Consider the following 23,221-nt stretch of genomic DNA (forward strand, 5'->3'; position numbering starts at 1 on the left):
TCATGTGTCGTGTCGTGTCTCCTATCACATCGTATATAACACTCACGTGTGCGTGTCGGCGACGATGACGGTGTGCACGTGCGCGGCGAAGGCCCACGCCAGCTCGGCGGCCACCACGCACAGCTGTATGGCGCCCGACTCCAGCAGCTGCTGCACCAGGCGCCGGTCGGCTGACTCCACACCCTCGTGCAGGTACGCCACGCCCGCTGCTAGGGTTTCTTTTAACATCTGTTGAAGAATAATTGTATTTAAAGAGGTGATTCTTCTTCTTATCGTATGGTTAGTGGTCAACCTAGTGTCAAAGTTGTTCAAGCCCGAAGGCCTTTGACGTGACTTAACGACTGCTATTTTAACTGACAACAACCGGGTCGACTTTTTACGTGCCCTACGAAGCACGAAGACGCCCTGTTCAAACACCACTATGATACCATCTATGGAATGACCGCGCCAATGTTTGCTTAACCCACAGATCGTTTACGGACCGGTGAGCGCAACTGGCTATGGGCACTATATTTGAAGAAATTCTTCTTCTTTTCTTCTCTTTACTTTCTTCTTCTCTCTTCTTAAATAAACCCTCAGATAATGCATTAATGGCAAGTTATATTGAAATTAAAACGAAACTGTGCTGTAATTTATTTTAAAGATATCTCCCGCACTAAGAATTGCTCTTGTGTCGCGGAAACTTTTTTTTAAAGAAAACTCCCGCACTAAGAATCGCTCTTGTGTCGCGGGGACTTTTACAAACATACAAACAACGGACACAAAGTACAACCAGACCCGAAACAATTATTTGTGGATCGCACAAATAACTGGGTCGATCTGCAAATAGCTAAGGAACGATTGGAGGTAGATCAATTCTACCCCCAAGGGGATGAAATTTTTGTTCTAAGTCACAAACTATAAGAGCAAAAGTTGGTTAGTGGTTCAGTTAGAGGTCGTGGGTTCGATTCCCACACGGGACAATTATATGTGTGATCCACAGATTATTGTTTTGGGTCTAGTTGTGCTTTGTGCCCGTTGTTTGTATGTTTGTTAAAGATCCCGCGACACATGAGCAAATCTTAGTGCAGGAGATAACTTTTATTTAAAACACAAAAAAACTGTACTACATATAAAGACAAAAGTTAGTAGTAAAACAAAAAACATACCTTATCTTGCACTCTCTTCAAGAACGGCTGTATCATATCGGGTCGTGCTCTTAGGAAGCGTGTAGGTCGTCCGTTAGCGGCCGCCAGCGCCAGCAGATCAGCGGCTAGTAGGCGGGAATGACGACGCGACGGTACAAACACTGCGCAAGGTTTGGTGCCCGCGTAGCGTAAGACGGAATTGTAGATCGGTTTCGTCATAGCTGCAAGGCGGGAAGCCGCGTGGGATATGTTGAAGCCCTGTAGAAGAAAAAATATGATTTATAAATAACTAGCTGACCCGCGCAACTTCGCTTGCGTCACATAAGAGAATCATAATTTTCCCCGTTTTTGTAATATTTTTCACTGGTACTTTGCTCCTATTGGTCGTAGCGTGATGATATATAGCCTATAGCCTTCCTCGATAAATGGGCTATCTAGCACTGAAAAAATTTTTCAAATCGGACCAGTAGTTCCTGATATTAGCGCGTTCAAACAAACAAACAAACAAACTCTTCAGCGTTATAATATTATAGTATAGATTCTTACAAAAACCGACTTCGAAGCGGAGTACAACTTTCAACGTGTAGCGCGATTCTCCACAGTCATACTACCGAGGACCGAGTACCACTTAACAAAATTACTACAATAATAGTTCCTTCGGCGCCCGTTCGTGGCGCTGATAAGATGTCCCTACAAAAAAATTGGTATATTCCTAGTCCCCCGGAGTGTCGACTGGGAATTTTCTTCCTACTTTTCCCAGTTGTTTCCCCATGGGACAGTGTTAGAGGGGACAACTGGGAATATACCAAATATTCGACAACTAGCCAGGTTGCCGATAGTCGATATTGGTACAGAATGGCCTCTCTAAACAAACATTTTTAAGAAAATCTCAAAAATTGCTCGTTATATCTGAATCAAATATCTGAATAAAATAATCTATTCCATTAATTTATGTGAAGCATCACATTTGGAATAAAAATAATCTCAAAAATGGATCCAAATATAAAAACAAAATAAAGAACACAAAAGAATGGAGACTAGTTATTTTTTTAAATCGGTTAAAAAATTACGACGATCCTAGTTATTTAAATTAATGTATGTATCACTTATTATGACGGTGAAGAAAAACATCGTGAGGAAACCTTACATGCCTAAAACTTGTTTAATACATTTATTGAGGGCATGCAAAGTCCTTAACCCGCATTTGGCCAGCGTGGTGAAATCAAGGCCTTACCCCTCTCTCACTGCAGGAGGAGACCCTTGCCCAGCAGTGGGACAGTAATGAGTTATATTTATTTATGTACCTGTATATGTAGTTCCAAAGGCAGCGGTCTGACGCTCGGGTGGAAGTTGAAGCACGCGTTGGCGTTGCAGCCGAGCCATTGTGACACGTCGCGAGCGTCGGCCAACGGTAGCGAGAGAGCTACTATGCGGATTTGACGACCTGTATATAAAACATTATATTATTATTATTGTTTACCAGTTAGATGTAGTCTGTTTTACTGACAAACGAAGTGTAAACTCTAGTTATACAGTGTTATGATTTCTTCACTCATATACAGTTTCAAAATTTTAGAAAGCTACGAAACAGTGTATAGCTAATCAGAGCTCACACAATGTTTTTTTTGTAAGAAAGTAAAAAACCGTAGTGTAAGTTACTTTTAAGAATGTCGAGTAACTGCTAGTTAACGACGAGTTACAATCGGTTTAGCTATTTCGAAGATAAGACGGAACAAACAACCGGTTAATATTGGAACATTATTATTCATATTATAAATGCAAAGTACTTCTGTTAAGCTATACTTTGTCGACATATGCGGACGAAAGCGTCGTGAGCACTTTCTGATTTGTCGAGTATTTAACAGATGATCAGATTTGATGGAATTTAACATAGATATAACTTAAGAACCGCGGCTAAACATACAAAGAAAAATATAGGTACTAGTCCCAAGTATATAATTATATTATATATATTAACAATTTTTATTCTTCATAAAAAAAAACCTACAGCAATTACTCGAAATATTAAGTCGGGTGGAAAACAAATAGATATTTAAAATTTTTCGATTTTACTATTTCTTTGAGTACTAAATAAATAAATAGCTTTAGACAGAGATAGATGGAAAGAGGGAAGGGAGGCCTTTGCCCTGCAGTGGGACAATATGGGCTGATAATAATAATAAATAATAATTGAGTACTAAATCAAGCTATTTTCCTATTAATAAGTTTAACTCACCGATCTGCGATGATATGTATCTCATCCTGGAGCATACGACTTCTAACACGGGACCCTCTTCGCCTCCCAGCAGCTGGAGAGCGTCCACGATGAACAGAGACACGCTTTGTACGCTCTTACGTACTTTCCATCTGTAATAATATTATTATTTAGTATTTGAATAAATACCCAACCCTTGGCCAGCGTAGCTACCCGTACATCATTTTGGGAGGAGACCCTTGTCCAGCAGTAGGAGATTAATGGGTTAAATTTATGAATTTATTGATTTGAATAAATATCTTCGTCCCACTGTTGAGCAAGGGTCTCTATCTCACTGGACCACTACATACATTTTTTAGCATTTTACCTCATATCGTCCCACTTTTGGGCAAACGTGGCCTAGATTCCATCTTGCTGACCAAGTACAGATTTCTATCGAGAACTGTATACTTAAACAACACTTAGGCATGCATAGATTAACAGTGAAGAAAAAACATCGTGATGCAACCTAGCATGCCTGAGAGTTCTCCTCGAAGTTATGCCTTACCATCCCACACTTGGCCAGCGTGGTGGACTCAAGGCCTAACCCCTCCCTCATTAAGAGAGGATACCCTTGCCCAGCAGTGGGATAGAAATGTGTTTAATTATAGATTTTCTGTTTTACTAATAAACATGGTGTAAGTTTTGTTTTCACTCATATACAGTTTCAAAATTGTATTTATTACCACCTTATACTAACAGTATCTACTACACATATAAGTTAAAGGTTCATTAAAATTTTCTTAATAAAATCTACATTGAACATCTTAATAACAAAATAATAATCTTAATTAAATAAATTAATAATCTTATGAATAAGAGGGTTAATATTTATTATTAACCCTCTTATTCATAAAAATATATGAAGTTATGAAAGGCTTATAAAGAGTTTTGTTTCTTTCACTCCTTAGCGAAATGAAAAAGAGAAAACATATTGTAGTAGCTTTTTAACTAAAATAGGTTTGTAGTGTGTTTATGAATAAGAGGGTAAGTAATTTGATTTATTGTAAGTGACAAAACACTGTATAACTAATCAGAGCTTACACCACGTTTATTAGTAAGACAGTAGGTATAGGGGTATGTTTGTTACCTTCTAGAGAGTATGTCCCATTTGTCAGCAGTAGTAACTATAATTTGTCCTTTGTTGAGCAGCTTGTGGTCTGTTGCTGTCTCACCCGTCAGCTGTACTACCTGTGAGACAAAACATAAATTTATAAAACACATTTATTTATACATATACATACATACACACAAACTATATCTTTTCGTTTAATAAAACACATTTATTTATACATACATACAAAGTGTCTCTTTTCGGTAACTCACTACAAGACACTTATCTATAGGGCTACCCAGCTGTAGATTGGCTTTGTCCTAAGTAACTACAATTACCGGCTACCCATCAGTTTCCAGACCGCACTATAAGTAACTTTCAGATTTAAGTGTGTTTTTGACATTTTTATCACAAAAATAGTGACCAGATATAAAATTACGCACAATTTTTCAATGATTTAAGTATATTTTTACACCGTTACTCTTGCGATTTTTGTTTGTTTTGACATTTTTACCACTAAAATAGTGACGAGATTAATTTACGCACATTTATGTTGTATTTTCGATCAAATTTCTTCAAAAAAGATGGATTTTCTTCATAAAAAGTAACTTTACAATCATATTTACCGACTAAATCTATACTAATATTATAAAGCTGAAGAGTTTGTTTGTTTGTTTGTTTGTTTGTTTGAACGCGCTAATCTCAGGAACTACTGGTCCGATTTGAAAAATTATTTCAGTGTTAGATAGTCCATTTATCGAGGAAGGTTATCCATACTAATATTATAAATGCGAAAGTAACTCTGTCTGTCTGTCTGCTACTCAATCACGTCTAAACTACTGAACCAATTTGCATGAAATTTGGTATGGAGATATATTGATACCCGAGAAAGGACATAGGCTACTTTTTACCCCGGGAAAATGACGCATTTCCCGGGAAAATTCAGAAACTTCAACGAAGTCGCGAAAAATCAATATTATAATGACATTGAATTAACAAAATTCCGTTGCCATGGCAACTGTTTTCATGGCGGATATGCCTTAGAATATTTTTCGTGAAAAAAAAGCATATTTTATATCATCACGCTACGACCAATAGGAGCAGAGTAGGTAAGAGTAAAAAGTGTTACAAAAACATGGAAAATTCTGACCCATTCTCTCTTATGTGACGCAAGCGAAGTTGCGCGGGTCAGCTAGTAGGCATATAAATCACTGAAACTGAACTACGAACTACGTACAAACCTTGAGATGGAAGTGATTAGTGAACTTGTGGTACAGATGCGCGAACACGACGACTCAAAGACACTGCGGCTACCGGTTTATAGACTGACCCCGCTTTAAGTAACTTAACTAACCGACTACCCAACAATTGAATGACATTGCTTCAAGTAACTTTAATTATCAACTACCCATCACTTTCCAGACCGCACTATTAGTAACTTAACTTACCGATTTCTGTATGTTTTTGACATTTTTGTGACAAAACTATCTTCCAGACATTCATTTTCGAGGTTTTTTTTGTTGTATTTCAATATTTTTTTTATTTAATTTCGCACAATTTGTTAATTTTTCGTTGATTTCATTATCTTTTTCTATGTAATATTCTTGATTTTCATCAAAAATTACGATATTTCTTTATAAAATCACATATAAATCACTAAAACTGCACTACAAACCTTGAGATGAAAGTGGTTAGTGAACTTGTGGTACAGGTGCGCGAACACGACGTCAGCGAGCGCGTCCTTGGGCAGCAGGTAGACGGCGCGGGCCGCGGCGCCCTGCGCCAGCATGCGCAGCAGCGCCAGCTCCGCGATCACGGACTTGCCGGAGCCCGACGGAGCACCCACGAACACGTTGTCGTCCGAGTTGTACACTGCGTTGAACACCTGCGAACAACATAATATATGTTTTATTATACGTACATAATATGACTGCCTCCGTGGCGCAATAGTTTAGGTCGCCGCGCCGGCGGGAGGTCGTGGGTTCAATTGCCACACGGAACAATTATTTGTGCGATACGCAAATGATTGTTTCGGGTCTGGCTGTACTTTGTGTCCGTTATTTGTATGCTTTTACAAACAACGTACACAAAGTACAACCAGACCAGCGTCACCGCGACACAAGAGCAATGCTTATTGCGGGAGATGTCTTTAAAAAAAATATATCATGACAGTTAATATTTACTTTTCATAATTTCTAACGTTGAACTCAGAAGAGACTAACACAAAGTGACCTTGACCTCAGAAGAGACTGACAACTAGTGTTATTTTGAATTCAGGTGGTCCGGTGAACATCTTGACTTTCGGTCTGGGCGACCTTCATCTCGAGAATGACCTTGACTTCAAGCATGACTTTAGTGTATGTGTGACCATGAGAACGATTTGACCTTTGATAGCAAGGTGTGAGCTTAACCTTGAAAGTGACCTCAATTGACCTCTTAAAAAGTAAATGTTTCAAGTACCTGTGTCTGCACCGGATTGAACTGCGGGAAGGTCTCGTTGTACAACGCTTCATATTTGCTATTGCGCAGCGCTGATATAGGCAGCGGCTGCAAGTCCAGCAGCTCCGTGGGTGGCAGGTTCTTTTCCGGCAGGATGAGGTGACGGAAGGAAACCGGCAGTTGAGTTTCTGCTGCTATCCATCTGTAAATAAAAAGCGTAGTATTAATTTGAACTATGTAATAAAATTTGACTACTGTATTACTGAAGGAAATAACTTCTGACCCAGGATTTGAACCCGAGACTTATTTTAGTCGCTGTCGATGCCCCACAGACGAAAGTACTATATCATAAATACAGTAAATAAAAGCATATAATATATAAATGTCCTGCACAGTTGACTGATTTCAATAAAACTGGCCTTCGTTGCCAAATATCGGCCAGGAAGAGATTATTAATATCTGTGTATGTCTTTCTAAGGCGACCCTCTCACGGCATTTTCTTCCTTCAAACCTTTCCCTTGAATAGCTTAACTATTATAAAGGAGGCGCCCATAGCCAGCTGCGCTCACCGGTCTGACAACGATCTGTGGGTGAAGCAACCGATGGCGCGGTCATTCTATAGATGGGTGACCGTATAGTGGTATTTGAGCTGGGCGTCTCCGTGCTTCGGAGGGCACGTAAAAAGTCGGTCCCGATTGTTGTCTACTAAAGATAGCAGTCGTTAAGCCATGTCAAAGGCCTTCGGGCGGCTTGAACAACTTTGACACTAGGTTGACCACTAACCATACGATAAGAAGAAGAAGACTATTATAAATATTAAATTTGATTTTAAAAACCGCATCAAAATCCGTTGCGAAGTTTGAAAGATCTAAGCATACATACCCCAACTAGCACACAAGCTGCTTATACAGTCGTTATACAGCCTGATAGTTGCATAAGAGTCGTTCAAATGCTGTACAATTCTCTATAAGTTGTATACTAGCTATTTAAAAAACCCTTTAACAGCTAGGCGGGACAGTAGCCGTTTAGTAGAAAACTAATGACTTATAGTGATATATGAGCATGTAATTGCATCGCTAGACAGCCTAGGGAAGTATAACTGAGTTAATGGAATCTTCTATAACACCGTTAACTGTATAAGGGGACTTTAGGAGATAAAGGAGTTTAAACGGAGTTATGCGTTGCGCTTATAGCGCTTAAGAGCGTAAATAAGCTTTTTGTAATGCCTTAGGTTCTATAACAGATTTTTTTAGGGCTAGTGTATTACTCATCTATAAAAGAGTTGCGTAGGTCTTTAATAGCGCCTTGAGCGTTATATCAGATATTTATATGGCTTCTGTACGGCAAATAGATGTATAAGGTATCATTCGAAACATTTTTACAGCCATGGGGATTACAGAATTGTGTTAAGCAGCTAAAGCGCTATAACCGAGTAATATACCTTTATACTAAAGCTTAAAATTATTATCATAATATATTTACATAGGTGCAGTGGTGGTTCAGTCTGACAACTGTTTTTAAAGAAAAAAAAAAATAAAAAAAAAAATTAAGTAAAATAAAATAAAATAAAATAAAATAAAATAAAAAAGATTTTCAAACTATTTTAATATTCAACGACTGACCCCTAAAAGTACGAGTAAAATGCTGGTGTGCGACCAAAACAGTTATATTGAAGCACTCCTATGCCACAACTGCAAAACCTTGAGGTCTACAACAGCAAACACTAGAGCCTTTGTACAGCTTAAGGCGCTAGAGCAGATGTAACCAACTCTGAGAGCTGCTTCATCGAGACGCCATTATAGCATTTGGTAAACATATTTTTTGAGGTTATTACGATCTTTTGAAGATCATATAAATCTATAGCCTGGTAACGTTAACATAATTAAAATCATTTTTTATTACCTATAACCCTAATTAATTTATCTGTAACCCTCAAAGTCTTATTTATGTTCAAAATACAATTTCCAAATCCACATATCTATATAATTTTTGCACTTAAAACTGAATATTTGGAGGGCGCATGAAAATATTGACGATAATATACATATATATTGACAGCAAACTTGAACTCGCACTTTCATATCACGTACACAAAGAAATAAAAGCGATAGACTACTTGTTATTTTAATAATCCAATCCGTAAAAATAAAATGTCTCCTCATTTGTCACTTGATGATTCATTTTAAAAAAATATATTTAGTTTACACCATAATAAACCGACTATATTACTAATTTAGAGCGTTAGCATTTATAACCGTTACACAGTAGCGCTAAAATAAGGTAAAGGTGGTATAATCGCGCTGCAAGAGCTTTTTCGAACGCTCGTGGCGCTAACCACCTCTGTACAACAGCTGGTAAGCGCCACGAAGCTGCGAAAAAGCTCTTGTAGCGCGATTATACCACCTTCATCTTATTTTAGCGCTCCTGTATTACTACTATACTACGTACTATTATAATTACTATTTACGACCACTGTAGATCCAATGTCGAGCTATAAGCTGGACAGTATGGGCCTATTTGACGCTACAAGAGATCTGTAGCCGCTTATAGAACCACTATACTTCTTACTAAGGAGCCTAAGGCGTTATAAAAATCCTTTAACCGGCCATTGTACAGCTTGTTATAGCGCTTGTGTGCTAGTTGGGACATACATACATAAATAGGGACAAACGCGGGAAGCAACTTTCCTCTATGCTACGTAGTGATACATGAAATTTTCAGTTACATACCTATCAGAAACCAGTCGTAAAAAGTACTGCGGCGGCAACGGCTCGAACACCGGCACGAACAACTTGACATGATGTTCATCCCTGCAGTACTTCTCTTTAAGAAGGAAGTACTCATGGTGGAGCACCACCTCCGAGTCCACGTCCTCCACCAGGATCCAGAAGGCCTCGCTTTGACCGTGAATCTGGAAGATATGGGGTGAGGTAAAAATACGTTCATAATATTTGTGTGATGAGCAAGAGTATATTTTGTGATGATGACATCGATGATGATGATGATGATGTCATCGATGATGATGATGTCATCGATGATGATGATATCAACGATGATGATGTCATCGATGATGATGATATCATCGATGATGATGTCATCGATGATAATGTCATCGATGATGATGATGACATCGATGATGATGATGACATCGATGATGATGATGACATCGATGATGATGATGACATCGATGATGATGATGACATCGGTGATGATGACATCGATGATGATGACATCGATGATGATGATGACATCGATGATGATGATGACATCGGTGATGATGATGTCATCGATGATGATGATGATGACATCGATGATGATGACATCGATGATGATGTCATCGATGATGATGATGACATCGATGATGATGATGACATCGATGATGAAGATGTCAACGATGATGATGATGATGATATATCGGATAGTGTCCGATGATGTCCCATAGTGACTGATGGTGAAGTTACCAATAGTGATCTATGGTGACCGACATGCGACAGTGACTACACTACATAAGTGACAGTGAGGGACCACATTAGGGATAATCGCAGGAGTCAACCCAACCGCAGTGCAATGAAGGGGTCTCGCCCCGGGGGAAACCGCCTTCTTGATCACAGTGTCCCCAAAGACGGGTAAGTATGGGACAGTAGGGGACAGTGAGGGACATTGAGGGACATTGAGGGACAGTGAGGGACATTGAGGGACATTGAGGGACATTGAGGGACATTGAGGGACAGTGAGGGACAGTGAGGGACAGTGAGGGACAGTGAGGGACAGTGAGGGACAGTGAGGGACAGTGAGGGACAGTGAGGGCCAGTGAGGGACAGTATAAGTGTTACCTTCTCGTCCCAGTGGAAGTCGGGCGTGATGGTGAGCTCCACCCGCAGCGTGGACCTGGTGATGGGCTGGATGTGCGTGCTCAGCTCCAGCTTGGGGAACTGGTGCACGTACTTGTGTATCATCTTGCCCAGCTTGGGAGCTCTCACCAGCTCGCCTATCTCGTTGGGACCTAGTTCGTATAGCTTCTCCCATGGGAAGTTTTTCTTTTCCAATTTTTTTATTACCTGCGTAAAGAAATTTTGGTTAAAATACAGTTAATTTGAAGGGTCTAAAATCTGAGTATTTTAAATGTTGTGGAATTAGGCACGAATCATGAAAATACTTGTACAATTCCGGAATCGAACCCGCGACATCACGCCTGTTTGTTTGTTTGAATGCTCTAATCTCAGGAACTACTGGTCCGATTTGAAAAAATATTTCAGTTTTAGATAGCCCATGTATCCAGGAAGGCTATAGCATCACGCTACGACCAATAGGAGCAGAGTAACAGTAATTTTTTTTACAAAAACGAGGAAGATTTTTACCTATTCTCTCATATATTATGTTTATTATATTCATATCATTGACTGCCTCCGTGGCGCAGTGGTTTAGGTCGCCACGCCGATACCACTGCAACGGGAGGTCGGGGGTGCGATTCCCACACGGGACAATTATTTGTGCGATCCACAAATAATTGTTTCGGGTCTGGTTGTGCTTTGTGTCCGTTGTTTGTATGTTTGTAAAAATCCCCGCAACACAAGAGCAATTCTTAGTGCGGGAGTTGTCTTTTTTTAATAACAAATATGTGACGCAAGCGAAGATGCGCGGGTCAGCTAGTTATGTATGTACAGATACTCAAACTCACCTCCTCGGGCATTTTTCTAAACTGTCTCAGCGGTGACATAGACTGCCACATTCTTCGATCCACCATTTTACATAGAGCTAGAGTTTTATCTACCAACTGCGCCCAACCTGTAAACAAAAATGTAAATTATTTATCGTATGGCTATTGGTCAGCCTAGTGTCAAAGTTGTTCAAGCTTGAAGGCCTTTGACGTGGCTTAACGACTGTTATCTTAATTGACAACAACTGGGACGAATTTATAAGTTCAAAGACACTCAGTTAAAATAGAACGGAGTGGCAACCCATCTGTACAATGTTCGTGGCAAAGGTTGTTTAACGCACTGACCAACCAGACATATAGCGAGGTCAGCCTATAGATGGGTTAGCGTTGTCATTGTTTGAAGACACTTATCTTTGAGTTACTATTTACGTATTCTATTCGACTTTAGTGTCGTAAGACATTAGAGGTAAAGCTACACATAGCGGGGTCAGGCTTCAGATTGGTGATTGTCGTCAATCACAACATATTTCTAGCGTATAAAACACAAATATTTGATTATAGCGTTACTGACACAGGGAAGTAAAGCTTCACAAGACGAGATCAAGAAACAGATGGGGGATCTTCATGTGTCATAACACACTAACACCACTTTGGGCGTTTTCAAAGAGGTATGTGGAGGAACGAGGTGTTATGTTCCTCCAACATAAAAAGGGAGGATCCTCAGACCAGGCGAGGTGCCTGGTGGGCCTAGGCTGCCCGACTGTTCTAGCCGGGAACTTGTATATATATAGTGAATTGTAGTGCAAACTTTGATAGCGCGATTCAGGATTTGTGACGTTAGTCTCTCTGCGAGTTGGTGGTTGTGCGCTCGTTTCATTAGATGTTGCTGTATGTAGCTATCCGCTACAGGTACAAGCGCATGTATGGAGAGGTAAGTTAGTACCTCGGTGCAGCACGATCTCGAAGATGGCTCGCAGCAGCAGTATGCAGGCGGACTGCGTGACGTACACCATGTCGGCCATGAGCGCGAACCCCTCCAGCGAGGTAAAGCTACACACAGTAAGGTCGGCCCACGGATGGGTGACCGGAGCGGACAGACTACCTACCTCGGTGCAGCACAATCTCGAAGATGGCTCTGAGCAGCCTGCAGGCGGACTGCGTGACGTACACCATGTCGGCCATGAGCGCGAACCCCTCCAGCGAGGTTAAGCTACACACAGTAAGGTCGGCCCACGGATGGGTGACCGGGGCGGACAGACTACCTACCTCGGTGCAGCACAATCTCGAAGATGGCTCTGAGCAGCCTGCAGGCGGACTGCGTGACGTACACCATGTCGGCCATGAGCGCGAACCCCTCCAGCGAGGTTAAGCTACACACAGTAAGGTCGGCCCACGGATGGGTGACCGGGGCGGACAGACTACCTACCTCGGTGCAGCACGATCTCGAAGATGGCTCTGAGCAGCCTGCAGGCGGACTGCGTGACGTACACCATGTCGGCCATGAGCGCGAACCCCTCCAGCTTCAGCTGCGAGATGTACGCCTGCAGCAGCACGTTGATCTTGGCTGACGGCTCCTCTATGCTCTCCTTTATGGGGATCGGCACCTGGAAAGACACAAATACTTTAATTGAAATATTAAGAGAGAGAAGCAGATTCAGAAGTAAGAAACTAAGAAGAGGAGCTCGTGGCTTAGTAAACAACAGCCGCGCGGATCGATCTCTGAGGTTACGCCATACTTGCCGAGGTTGATTTGTGGATGGGTGACAATCTTATACATGTCGAGTTCCTCCGTGTTTCGGGAGGCACGTTAAATTGTGGGTCCCGGCTGTCATTTTCGAAGATCTTTGACAGTCGTCAACAGTAGTCAGAAGCTTGAAAGTCTGACAACCAGTCTTACCAAAGGGTATGGTGTTATAACCCAGGTAACTGTGTTGTGGAGGTCCGATAGACAGTCGCTGCATGTAAAACACTGGTATTCAGCTGCATCCGGTGAGACTAACCGACTCCAACATATTTAGGCCGGGAAAAAAGTATTTTCGCATAATAGTATATATGAACTTGTAATAAAATCTCTTTGGCTTCAAGAATCACAAATGAGTACACGGTTCATTAGGTTTCTTTCAGTGAGCTCGTGAGGTACCCAAATATCGAGCTTTTTTGTGTAGAGAAAAGATTTTATTACAAGTTCATACATACTATAATGCGAAAAGACTTTTTCCCCGACCTAATATGTTGGAGTCGGTTAGTCTCACCGTATGCAGCTGAATACCAGTGTTTTACATGCAGCGACTGTCTATCTGACCTCTACAGTTTGGAAGGAAGTATACGTACTCTCTCCATAAGCTTGCACAGCTCCAGTTTCTCCTCCTCGCGCACGGCGATGTGCTTGAACTCTGCGGAGAGAGAGAACACGCGGAACAGCTCGATCTCGCACAGCGTCGGCTTCAGCAGCTGGTTGTAGCACTGCATCGTCTCGTACGTGCAGTAGAAGTGGGACGCAATACGGCCGAGCTCGGTCGGTTGGAAGTGGCCGGATTTGCGCTCGTATTTTATTAGGCCGGCTCTGGAACAAAAATTTTAAATGAAAAACACACAATAGATTTTTTAAGTAAACAACTCCCGCGCTAAGAATTGATTTAGTGTCGCGGGTTCTTTTACAAATATACAAACAACATACACAAAGTAAAACCACATTTTTTCCGTGTGGGAATCGAACCCACGACCTCTAGCGTAGTAGTGGTGTGGTGACCATATTAACCAGTGGTTAAGATGGTCACCACCCCATCTTAGCCACAGAATCCATACTATCCATACTAATATTATAAATGCGAAAGTAACTCTGTCTGTCTGTCTGTTACTCAATCACGTCTAAACTACTGAACCAATTTGCATGAAATTTGGTATGGAGATATTTCGATATCCGACAAAGGACATAGGCTATATATCATCACGCTACGACCAAAAGGAGCAGAGTACCAGTAAAAAATGTTACAAAAACGGGGAAAAATTTCACCCATTCTCTCTTATTGGACGCAAGCGAAGTTGCGCGGGTCAGCTAGTAAGTCATAAAATAGAAGATCTATTTCCCCGACCGCGCATCCAAAAGGAAGGCAATTTGATATTGATATTGTATCCCTCTTATTCATAAAAATATATGAAGTTATGAAAGGCTTATAAAGTGTTTTGTTTCTTTCACTCATTAACGAAATGAAAAAGAGAAAACATATTATAGTATCTTTTTAACTAAAATAGTTTTATAGTGTGTTTATAAATAAGACGGTATATATGTATATAACTCACTTGTCCAATAAACTAGCAGCCGTATGTATCAGGTCAGCTCTGTGCAGCTCCAGCAGGGAGTCCTCCTGGAACTTCTCCGGAGTGATGCCGTACAATGCCGGCTGACGTAACATACGGATGTACAAGTATGTGTAGCCTGGGGATGAGAAATAAACATATTTAAATAGTACAGCAATAACTAATAGTTTTTAAACGGTATATTATCACTAGCTGACCCGCGCAACTTTGCTTGCGTCACATAAGCGAGAATGGGTCTGAGGTTAAGCTACGCTTGCTAAGGTTGTTCTGTGGATGGGTGACCATCTTATACATATCGAGTTCCTCCGTGTTTCGGAAGGCACCCGGTTTACATGTTCAAAGATCTTTGACAGTCGTTAACAGTAGTCAGAATCTTGAAAGTCTGACAACCAGTCTTACTGAGTATCGTGTTATAACCCAGGTAACTGTATTGTGGAGGTCAGATAGACAGTCGCTGCATATAAAACACTGGTATTCAGCTCCATCCGGTGAGACTGGAAGCCGACTCCAACATAGTTTGGAAGAAAGGCTTAAAAATCTTTATATATATAATTCTTCTGTAAGTGTGTATGTCACTGAACTTCTCTTAAACGACTGGACCGATTTTGATGAAATTTTTTGTGTGTGTTCAAGGGATCTGAGAATGGTTTAGATTCACAATTTTGTCCGCTGGACAATGATTTTTTAATTATTTTTTACAAATTAAAGACGTGTAGACAGGACGTCTGTCGGGTCCGCTAGTAACAATATAAGTTAAATTGTACTTACCTAACCAAGTGACAGCATCTCTCACAGACTGTACGGATCCCAGCACAATCTCCGCGTTGAGCATATCCGGCAGTTTGCTGACTAACTGTGACTCTATGGGCAACTGCTGGTTAAGTAGTGACAGATAGTACTGCAGCTCCGAGTGGTTTGTTATCAGGATACCTGTAAAATAAGACATTTTAAATTATATTGGACTGAGTCCATGATGCCGTGGTTGAAGTGGTGGGTTCGATTCCCACACGGAAAAATTATTTGTACGATCCACAAATGTATGTTTTAAAAGTCCTCGCGACACAAAAGCAATCTTAGTGCGGGAGTTTTGTTATATTAGAACACTAATTTTCCACCTGCGGTTTTGCCCGCGTGGAATTTCACCCCCGTATGGGGTAATTTCCAAAAATTCTCTCTTAATGCTCCTCTATACATGCTGCGGTACTTTCATATCAAATTTCAACTTTCTACGCTTAGTCAGTCAGTCGAGTCAGTCAGTCAGTCAGTCGATCAGTTAGTCAGTCGATCAGTTAGTCAGTCGATCAGTCAGTCAGTCAGTCGATCAGTTAGTCAGTCGATCAGTCAGTCAGAGAGTCAGACAGTCAGATAGTCGGCCAATCAGCCAGTCAGTCCGTCAGTAACTAAGTAACGGAAGAGTTTATATTGAGTATTATAGTCTCGCTATTACCCTATAGGTACCCAACATATGACAAAGACATACCTTCTCCCTTAGTATCGTACTGCGGCCGGCCCGCCCGGCCCAGCATCTGCAGCACGTCCAGCGCTCCGAGCTCGCTCCAGCGGCCCTTCTCCGGCGAGTACACCTGCGTGCCCTTCACTATGACTACCCTATAGGTACCCAACATATGACAAAGACATACCTTCTCCCTTAGTATCGTACTGCGGCCGGCCCGCCCGGCCCAGCATCTGCAGCACGTCCAGCGCTCCGAGCTCGCTCCAGCGGCCCTTCTCCGGCGAGTACACCTGCGTGCCCTTCACTATGACTACCCTATAGGTACCCAACATATGACAAAGACATACCTTCTCCCTTAGTATCGTACTGCGGCCGGCCCGCCCGGCCCAGCATCTGCAGCACGTCCAGCGCTCCGAGCTCGCTCCAGCGGCCCTTCTCCGGCGAGTACACCTGCGTGCCCTTCACTATGACTACCCTATAGGTACCCAACATATGACAAAGACATACCTTCTCCCTTAGTATCGTACTGCGGCCGGCCCGCCCGGCCCAGCATCTGCAGCACGTCCAGCGCTCCGAGCTCGCTCCAGCGGCCCTTCTCCGGCGAGTACACCTGCGTGCCCTTCACTATGACTACCCTATAGGTACCCAACATATGACAAAGACATACCTTCTCCCTTAGTATCGTACTGCGGCCGGCCCGCCCGGCCCAGCATCTGCAGCACGTCCAGCGCTCCGAGCTCGCTCCAGCGGCCCTTCTCCGGCGAGTACACCTGCGTGCCCTTCACTATGACTACCCTATAGGTACCCAACATATGACAAAGACATACCTTCTCCCTTAGTATCGTACTGCGGCCGGCCCGCCCGGCCCAGCATCTGCAGCACGTCCAGCGCTCCGAGCTCGCTCCAGCGGCCCTTCTCCGGCGAGTACACCTGCGTGCCCTTCACTATGACTACCCTATAGGTACCCAACATATGACAAAGACATACCTTCTCCCTTAGTATCGTACTGCGGCCGGCCCGCCCGGCCCAGCATCTGCAGCACGTCCAGCGCTCCGAGCTCGCTCCAGCGGCCCTTCTCCGGCGAGTACACCTGCGTGCCCTTCACTATGACTACCCTATAGGTACCCAACATATGACAAAGACATACCTTCTCCCTTAGTATCGTACTGCGGCCGGCCCGCCCGGCCCAGCATCTGCAGCACGTCCAGCGCTCCGAGCTCGCTCCAGCGGCCCTTCTCCGGCGAGTACACCTGCGTGCCCTTCACTATGACTACCCTATAGGTACCCAACATATGACAAAGACATACCTTCTCCCTTAGTATCGTACTGCGGCCGGCCCGCCCGGCCCAGCATCTGCAGCACGTCCAGCGCTCCGAGCTCGCTCCAGCGGCCCTTCTCCGGCGAGTACACCTGCGTGCCCTTCACTATGACTACCCTATAGGTACCCAACATATGACAAAGACATACCTTCTCCCTTAGTATCGTACTGCGGCCGGCCCGCCCGGCCCAGCATCTGCAGCACGTCCAGCGCTCCGAGCTCGCTCCAGCGGCCCTTCTCCGGCGAGTACACCTGCGTGCCCTTCACTATGACTACCCTATAGGTACCCAACATATGACAAAGACATACCTTCTCCCTTAGTATCGTACTGCGGCCGGCCCGCCCGGCCCAGCATCTGCAGCACGTCCAGCGCTCCGAGCTCGCTCCAGCGGCCCTTCTCCGGCGAGTACACCTGCGTGCCCTTCACTATGACTACCCTATAGGTACCCAACATATGACAAAGACATACCTTCTCCCTTAGTATCGTACTGCGGCCGGCCCGCCCGGCCCAGCATCTGCAGCACGTCCAGCGCTCCGAGCTCGCTCCAGCGGCCCTTCTCCGGCGAGTACACCTGCGTGCCCTTCACTATGACTACCCTATAGGTACCCAACATATGACAAAGACATACCTTCTCCCTTAGTATCGTACTGCGGCCGGCCCGCCCGGCCCAGCATCTGCAGCACGTCCAGCGCTCCGAGCTCGCTCCAGCGGCCCTTCTCCGGCGAGTACACCTGCGTGCCCTTCACTATGACGGTGTGCGCGGGCAGGTTCACGCCCCACGCTAGTGTCGCGGTCGATACTAGCACCTGGGAGGAGGAAAATACATTGTTTCATGTCTTTTATATGCGAAGGTGTAAGTGGCAGTGATAGCCGAGTGGTATAAGTTGGTACCTACTACGCAAGTGGTTGCAGGTTCGAAGCCAAGGCAACAAGGTGTGTTGCCTTGGGCTTGCTCTTTTCCAAGTGATGTGTGTATTAGAAATAATCATCACTTGTTCCAACGGTGAAGGAAAGCATCGTGATGTAACCTTGCAAGCTTAAAATTTGTTTAATACATTTATTGAGAGCATAAGTCCCCAACCCGCACTTGGTCAGCGTGGTGGACTCAAGGCCTAACCCCTCCCCAGTTTGGGAGAAGACCCTTGCCCTGCTGTGGGACAGCAATGGGTTTAAAAAAAAGTATGTTTAGAAAAATCACATATTTTTACATAATTGGACTGACTGCTTAACATGGGGTCCCAGATTTGATATTTAAGTATTTGACGTTTTCGGTTTTTATCCTACTAATATTATAGATGCGAAAGTTTGAGGAATGGGTGTCTATTTGTTCCTTTTCACGCCTAAACTACAGAACCAATTTGCATGAAATTTGGTACGGAGATATTTTGATACTCGAGAAAGGACATAGGCTACTTTTTACCCCGGGAAAATGACGCATTTCCATGGGAAAATTCAGGTGGCGGACGAAGTCGCGGGTAAAAGCTAGTATATTTTAAGGTTATGATGAGTCAAAATTATACACACCCCCTTGTCTGTGGAGCCCATTTATTCGGTACGATCCGACAATGCGATCCGTCCGATTCAACCGATAATAACGATATTTAGATGACATGTACCGGCGGAAATCTTGATTGTTTATGAAGCTTTCGTAAGATTTAAAAAGGGAAGTAACTATATATTAACCGCTAAATATTAGAAACCAGCTGACCCGCGCAACTTCGGTTGCGGCACATAAGAGAGAATCTATACTAATATTATAAAGCTGAAGAGTTTGTTTGTTTGTTTGAGCGCGCTAATCTCAGGAACTACTGGTCCGATTTGAAAAATTCTCTCTTAAGTGACGTAAGCGAAGTTGCAAGGGACAGCAAGTGGGTCATAATTTTGCCCTTTTTGTAACATTTTTCGTTGCTACTCCGCTCCTAATGGTCGTAGCGTGATGATAAATAGCCTATAACCTTCCTCGATAAATGGGCTATCTAACACTGAAAGAATTTTTCAAATCAGGCCAGTAGTTCCTGAGATTAGCGCGTTCAAATACAAACAAACAAACAATCAAACAAACAAATTCTTCAGCTTTATAATATTAGTAAAGAAATAAAATACCCCTTACAGTAGGGGTGTAATTTTGGCGACCGGCTCCCGATCTCTCCACAGACAAGGGGCTAATCTAATATATTATAGGGATATGATGAGTCTGTCATAATCTTGCAAGATTAACCTCCGGTTTCTGAGTAAATTTAACGGTAGTTTATCTATTCAATAGCGTTTTCTTTCATAAGTTTTGACACTATTGAATAGATAAACTACCGCTAAATCAGAAACCGGGGGTAAAAGACTCTTAAAATAATAAAGAAAGAAAAACAATATTACCTGTATATGCCTATCAGCGAACAGATCTTCGACTAAAGTCCTATCGACTCGCGACATGCCGGCGTGATGGATGGCGAACCCGTACGGCAGCAGCTCGCGGAGTTCCGGGTTCTTCACCTGTTCAGCCTCTGTGCGGAGGACTTCCATACTTGCTGAGCCTTCCCTGGAGACAGAAATAAGGAGTTAAGATAAAAAAAACTATTGCGGGGGCATATTGCCGTACCCCCAGATAATACGGTACTTAGCTAAATAAATAAATAAATTTTACCCATTAATGTCCCACTGCTGGGCAAGGGTCTCCTCTCGTAATCGCAGGGGTTAGGCCAAGAGTCCACCACGCTAGCCAAGTGCGGGTTGGATACATTTAACGGTAGTTTATCTATTCAATAGCGTGAATATAAACACAACAGTTGACGGCCATGGCCGACCACTTTGACTCCTAATCAAATTGGCGTTAATGCGCACAAAGATTGGAGAGGTCTTTGTTTTATATAGGAATCGAACCCAATACTTAGCAGCCAACAGTCATATACACTACCAGTCGGACCAAAGAAACTAAATAACATAAAAATAATATACTAACCTCAAAAATTGTCCTAGCGTATCTTTTTCCAAGCACATATCACGGATAGCTCGAGCAGTCTTTCCCGTCTCTTTACGAGAGTGGACGAACACCAGAATCTGTGAACAAAATATAAATAAAATTAATAATTATAACCTATAATACTAAATTAAACGGTATTAAACGGAATGAATTTTTTAAGGTTTTTCAAACTGCCCTTTCTTCCAACTATGTTGGAGTCGGCTTCCAGACTCACCGGATGCAGCTGAATACCAGTGTTTTACATGGAGCCACTGCCTATTGGAACTCCACAACACAGTTATCTGGGTTATAACACGAAAAGTTCGGTAAAGCTCGTGGCTTAGTTAACAACAGCCGAGCGTATCGATCTCTGAGGTTAAGCTACGCTTGCTGAGGTTCGTTCTGTGGATTAGTGACCATCTTATACACATCGAGTTCATCCGTGTTTCGGAAGGCACGTTAAATTGTGGGTCCCGGCTGTCATTATCAAAGATCTTTGACTGGTAAGCAGTAGTCAGAAGCTTGAAAGTCTGACAACCAGTCTTAGTATCATGTTATATCCCAGGTAACTGTGTTGTGGAGGTCAGATAGACAGTTGCATGTAAAATACTGGTATTCAGCTGCATCTTTGAGACTGGAAGCCGACTCCACCATAGTTGGAAGAAAGGCTAGACTGATATATAGACATGTTGTTATACAGTTACAAATATATTAACATACCTGATTCCTTCCGGCATGTTCCATTGTCTTCTCGTATACGATATCGTTCATCACTTGGAAACGTTTCAAAGCTTTTTTCTCAGTCACACCTATGTATTGCTGTTCTAAGGCCACTGGTCTGTATCAAACAAAAAAATAACATTACTATATGAATAAGGTGACTACCAGTCAAATCAATTTCTCTTTATGAAATGTCAAAAATACATTTTAGTATAGAAATAGTGACGTCACAGTTTCGTTTTTTCGTTGGTAAGTATCATATGAGTGCAGAAAAAATGTGACGTGCTCCGGACGCTATATTTTTGTCGACATTTGCCGACGAAAGCGTCGTGAGCTCTTTCTGATTTGTCGAGTACAGCCGACCGTGACGGTCAAAGGGTTAATGGCGAAACGTGGATGTGTTTCAGACATTTCTGCCTGCACCAATGTTAGTCCCATGTAATATGGAGCCTACCGGCTTTTATTGAGCGACATCTAGCATGAATTTGAAAAGACTAGGAATTGAACCCCAAGACCTCATTTTCAGCAGTCTGATACACTACCGAGAGCGCCACAAAGGCAATCAGAAGCTGTTATATGTATTATATGTACTGTACATAAGTGAGGAATATTATGTTAAAATGTATATATTTACCTGAATGAGTTGTCGAAATAGAACAGTCCATGTTCGGGCCGCACTCTCAAGAAAGCGGCAACGTCTGTGTAGTTAGGCAACGTAGCTGAAAGACCCACTAGACGTACCTGAAACATAACATAACAATATTAGAATACTATCCATACTTCCATACTAATATTATAAATGCGAAAGTAACTCTGCCTGTCTGTCTGTCTGTTACTCAATAACGTCTAAACTACTGAACCAATTTGCAAGAAATTTGGTATGGAGATATTTTGATACCCGAGAAAGGACATAGGCTACTTTTTATCCCGGGAAAATTACGCATTTCCATGGGAAAATTCAGGTGGCGGACGAAGTCGCGGGTAAAAGCTAGTAAATGATAAATAAGGACTTTTCGAAGTGATGTGTGTATTAGAAATAATTATCACTTGCTCTTACGGTGAAGGAAAACATCGATTTGTCGTTAGAGATTACCGTACCACACAACACTGCCAAAACTATACCTCTCGGGTAAATCTATGCATCTATTATCACCGGGTAATCTATCTAACGTTGGCGCGGTCATTCCATAGATGGGTTACCGCATAGTGGTATTAGAACTGAACCCTGTGCTCGGAGGGCACGTAAAAAGTCAGTCCCGGTTGTTGTCAATTAAGATAACAGTCGTTAAGCAACGTCAAAATTAATAAAGAGCAAGCCGCGAGTTTCTTGCCGTTTCTTCTCACGAGCAACAGCTTTTCCGAAATGGCGGATTTAAAAGACTATGACGATTTCAAATACTTGTCAAAAGTTTATGAAATAAAACATATATTAGGTCGGGGAAAAAGTCTTTTCGCATTATAGTATGTACATATGAACTTGTAATAAAATCTTTTCTCCACACAAAAAAAGCTCGATATTTGGGTACCTCACGAGCTCACTGAAAGAATTACAAGTTCATACATACTATAATGCGAAAAGACTTTTTCCCCGACCTAATATTTGACTTCAACAAACGTCTTTGGGCGGTTTGAACAACTTTGACACTAGGTTGACCACTAACCATACGATAAGAATAGACTTTAGTACAAAGACTTACTTCTTCCTGCGTCTGCTCCACAGTCCTGAGGGTCCTGGCCACGAGCGCCTCCAGCACAGGTCCTCGCTCGTCGTGTAACAAGTGGACCTCGTCGATGATGATCAGACGGACCAGGTTCGTGAATGAACGCTCTCCACCTTAGAAACAATAAAATTATATATATAAAAATGAATCACCGAAATGTTCACGCGCATAACTTTTGAACCACGAAACTAAATTGGATAATTCTT

General features: G+C 42.6%; 1 protein-coding gene across 1 annotated transcript in view; it reads right to left on the reverse strand.

The window, feature by feature from the left end:
• Nucleotides 1–23,221, reverse strand: part of Brr2 (U5 small nuclear ribonucleoprotein l(3)72Ab) — a 51,009-nt gene that overhangs the window by 15,204 nt on the left and 12,584 nt on the right. Inside the window, exons 13-32 of the mRNA XM_076132867.1 lie at nucleotides 22,992–23,128; nucleotides 21,929–22,035; nucleotides 21,295–21,412; nucleotides 20,575–20,672; nucleotides 19,992–20,154; nucleotides 18,250–18,427; nucleotides 15,618–15,779; nucleotides 14,832–14,967; nucleotides 13,863–14,094; nucleotides 12,958–13,135; nucleotides 11,553–11,659; nucleotides 10,708–10,932; nucleotides 9,604–9,785; nucleotides 6,896–7,076; nucleotides 6,111–6,320; nucleotides 4,472–4,572; nucleotides 3,364–3,494; nucleotides 2,432–2,571; nucleotides 1,149–1,385; nucleotides 47–228 (exon numbers count right to left, since the gene is read on the reverse strand). Of these exons, the coding sequence (XP_075988982.1) occupies nucleotides 47–228; nucleotides 1,149–1,385; nucleotides 2,432–2,571; nucleotides 3,364–3,494; nucleotides 4,472–4,572; nucleotides 6,111–6,320; nucleotides 6,896–7,076; nucleotides 9,604–9,785; nucleotides 10,708–10,932; nucleotides 11,553–11,659; nucleotides 12,958–13,135; nucleotides 13,863–14,094; nucleotides 14,832–14,967; nucleotides 15,618–15,779; nucleotides 18,250–18,427; nucleotides 19,992–20,154; nucleotides 20,575–20,672; nucleotides 21,295–21,412; nucleotides 21,929–22,035; nucleotides 22,992–23,128 (3,205 nt within the window). The remainder of the gene's footprint in view (nucleotides 1–46; nucleotides 229–1,148; nucleotides 1,386–2,431; nucleotides 2,572–3,363; nucleotides 3,495–4,471; nucleotides 4,573–6,110; nucleotides 6,321–6,895; nucleotides 7,077–9,603; nucleotides 9,786–10,707; nucleotides 10,933–11,552; nucleotides 11,660–12,957; nucleotides 13,136–13,862; nucleotides 14,095–14,831; nucleotides 14,968–15,617; nucleotides 15,780–18,249; nucleotides 18,428–19,991; nucleotides 20,155–20,574; nucleotides 20,673–21,294; nucleotides 21,413–21,928; nucleotides 22,036–22,991; nucleotides 23,129–23,221) is intronic.

Source organism: Anticarsia gemmatalis, chromosome 29, assembly GCF_050436995.1.
Source record: "Anticarsia gemmatalis isolate Benzon Research Colony breed Stoneville strain chromosome 29, ilAntGemm2 primary, whole genome shotgun sequence".
NCBI lineage: Eukaryota > Metazoa > Arthropoda > Insecta > Lepidoptera > Erebidae > Anticarsia > Anticarsia gemmatalis.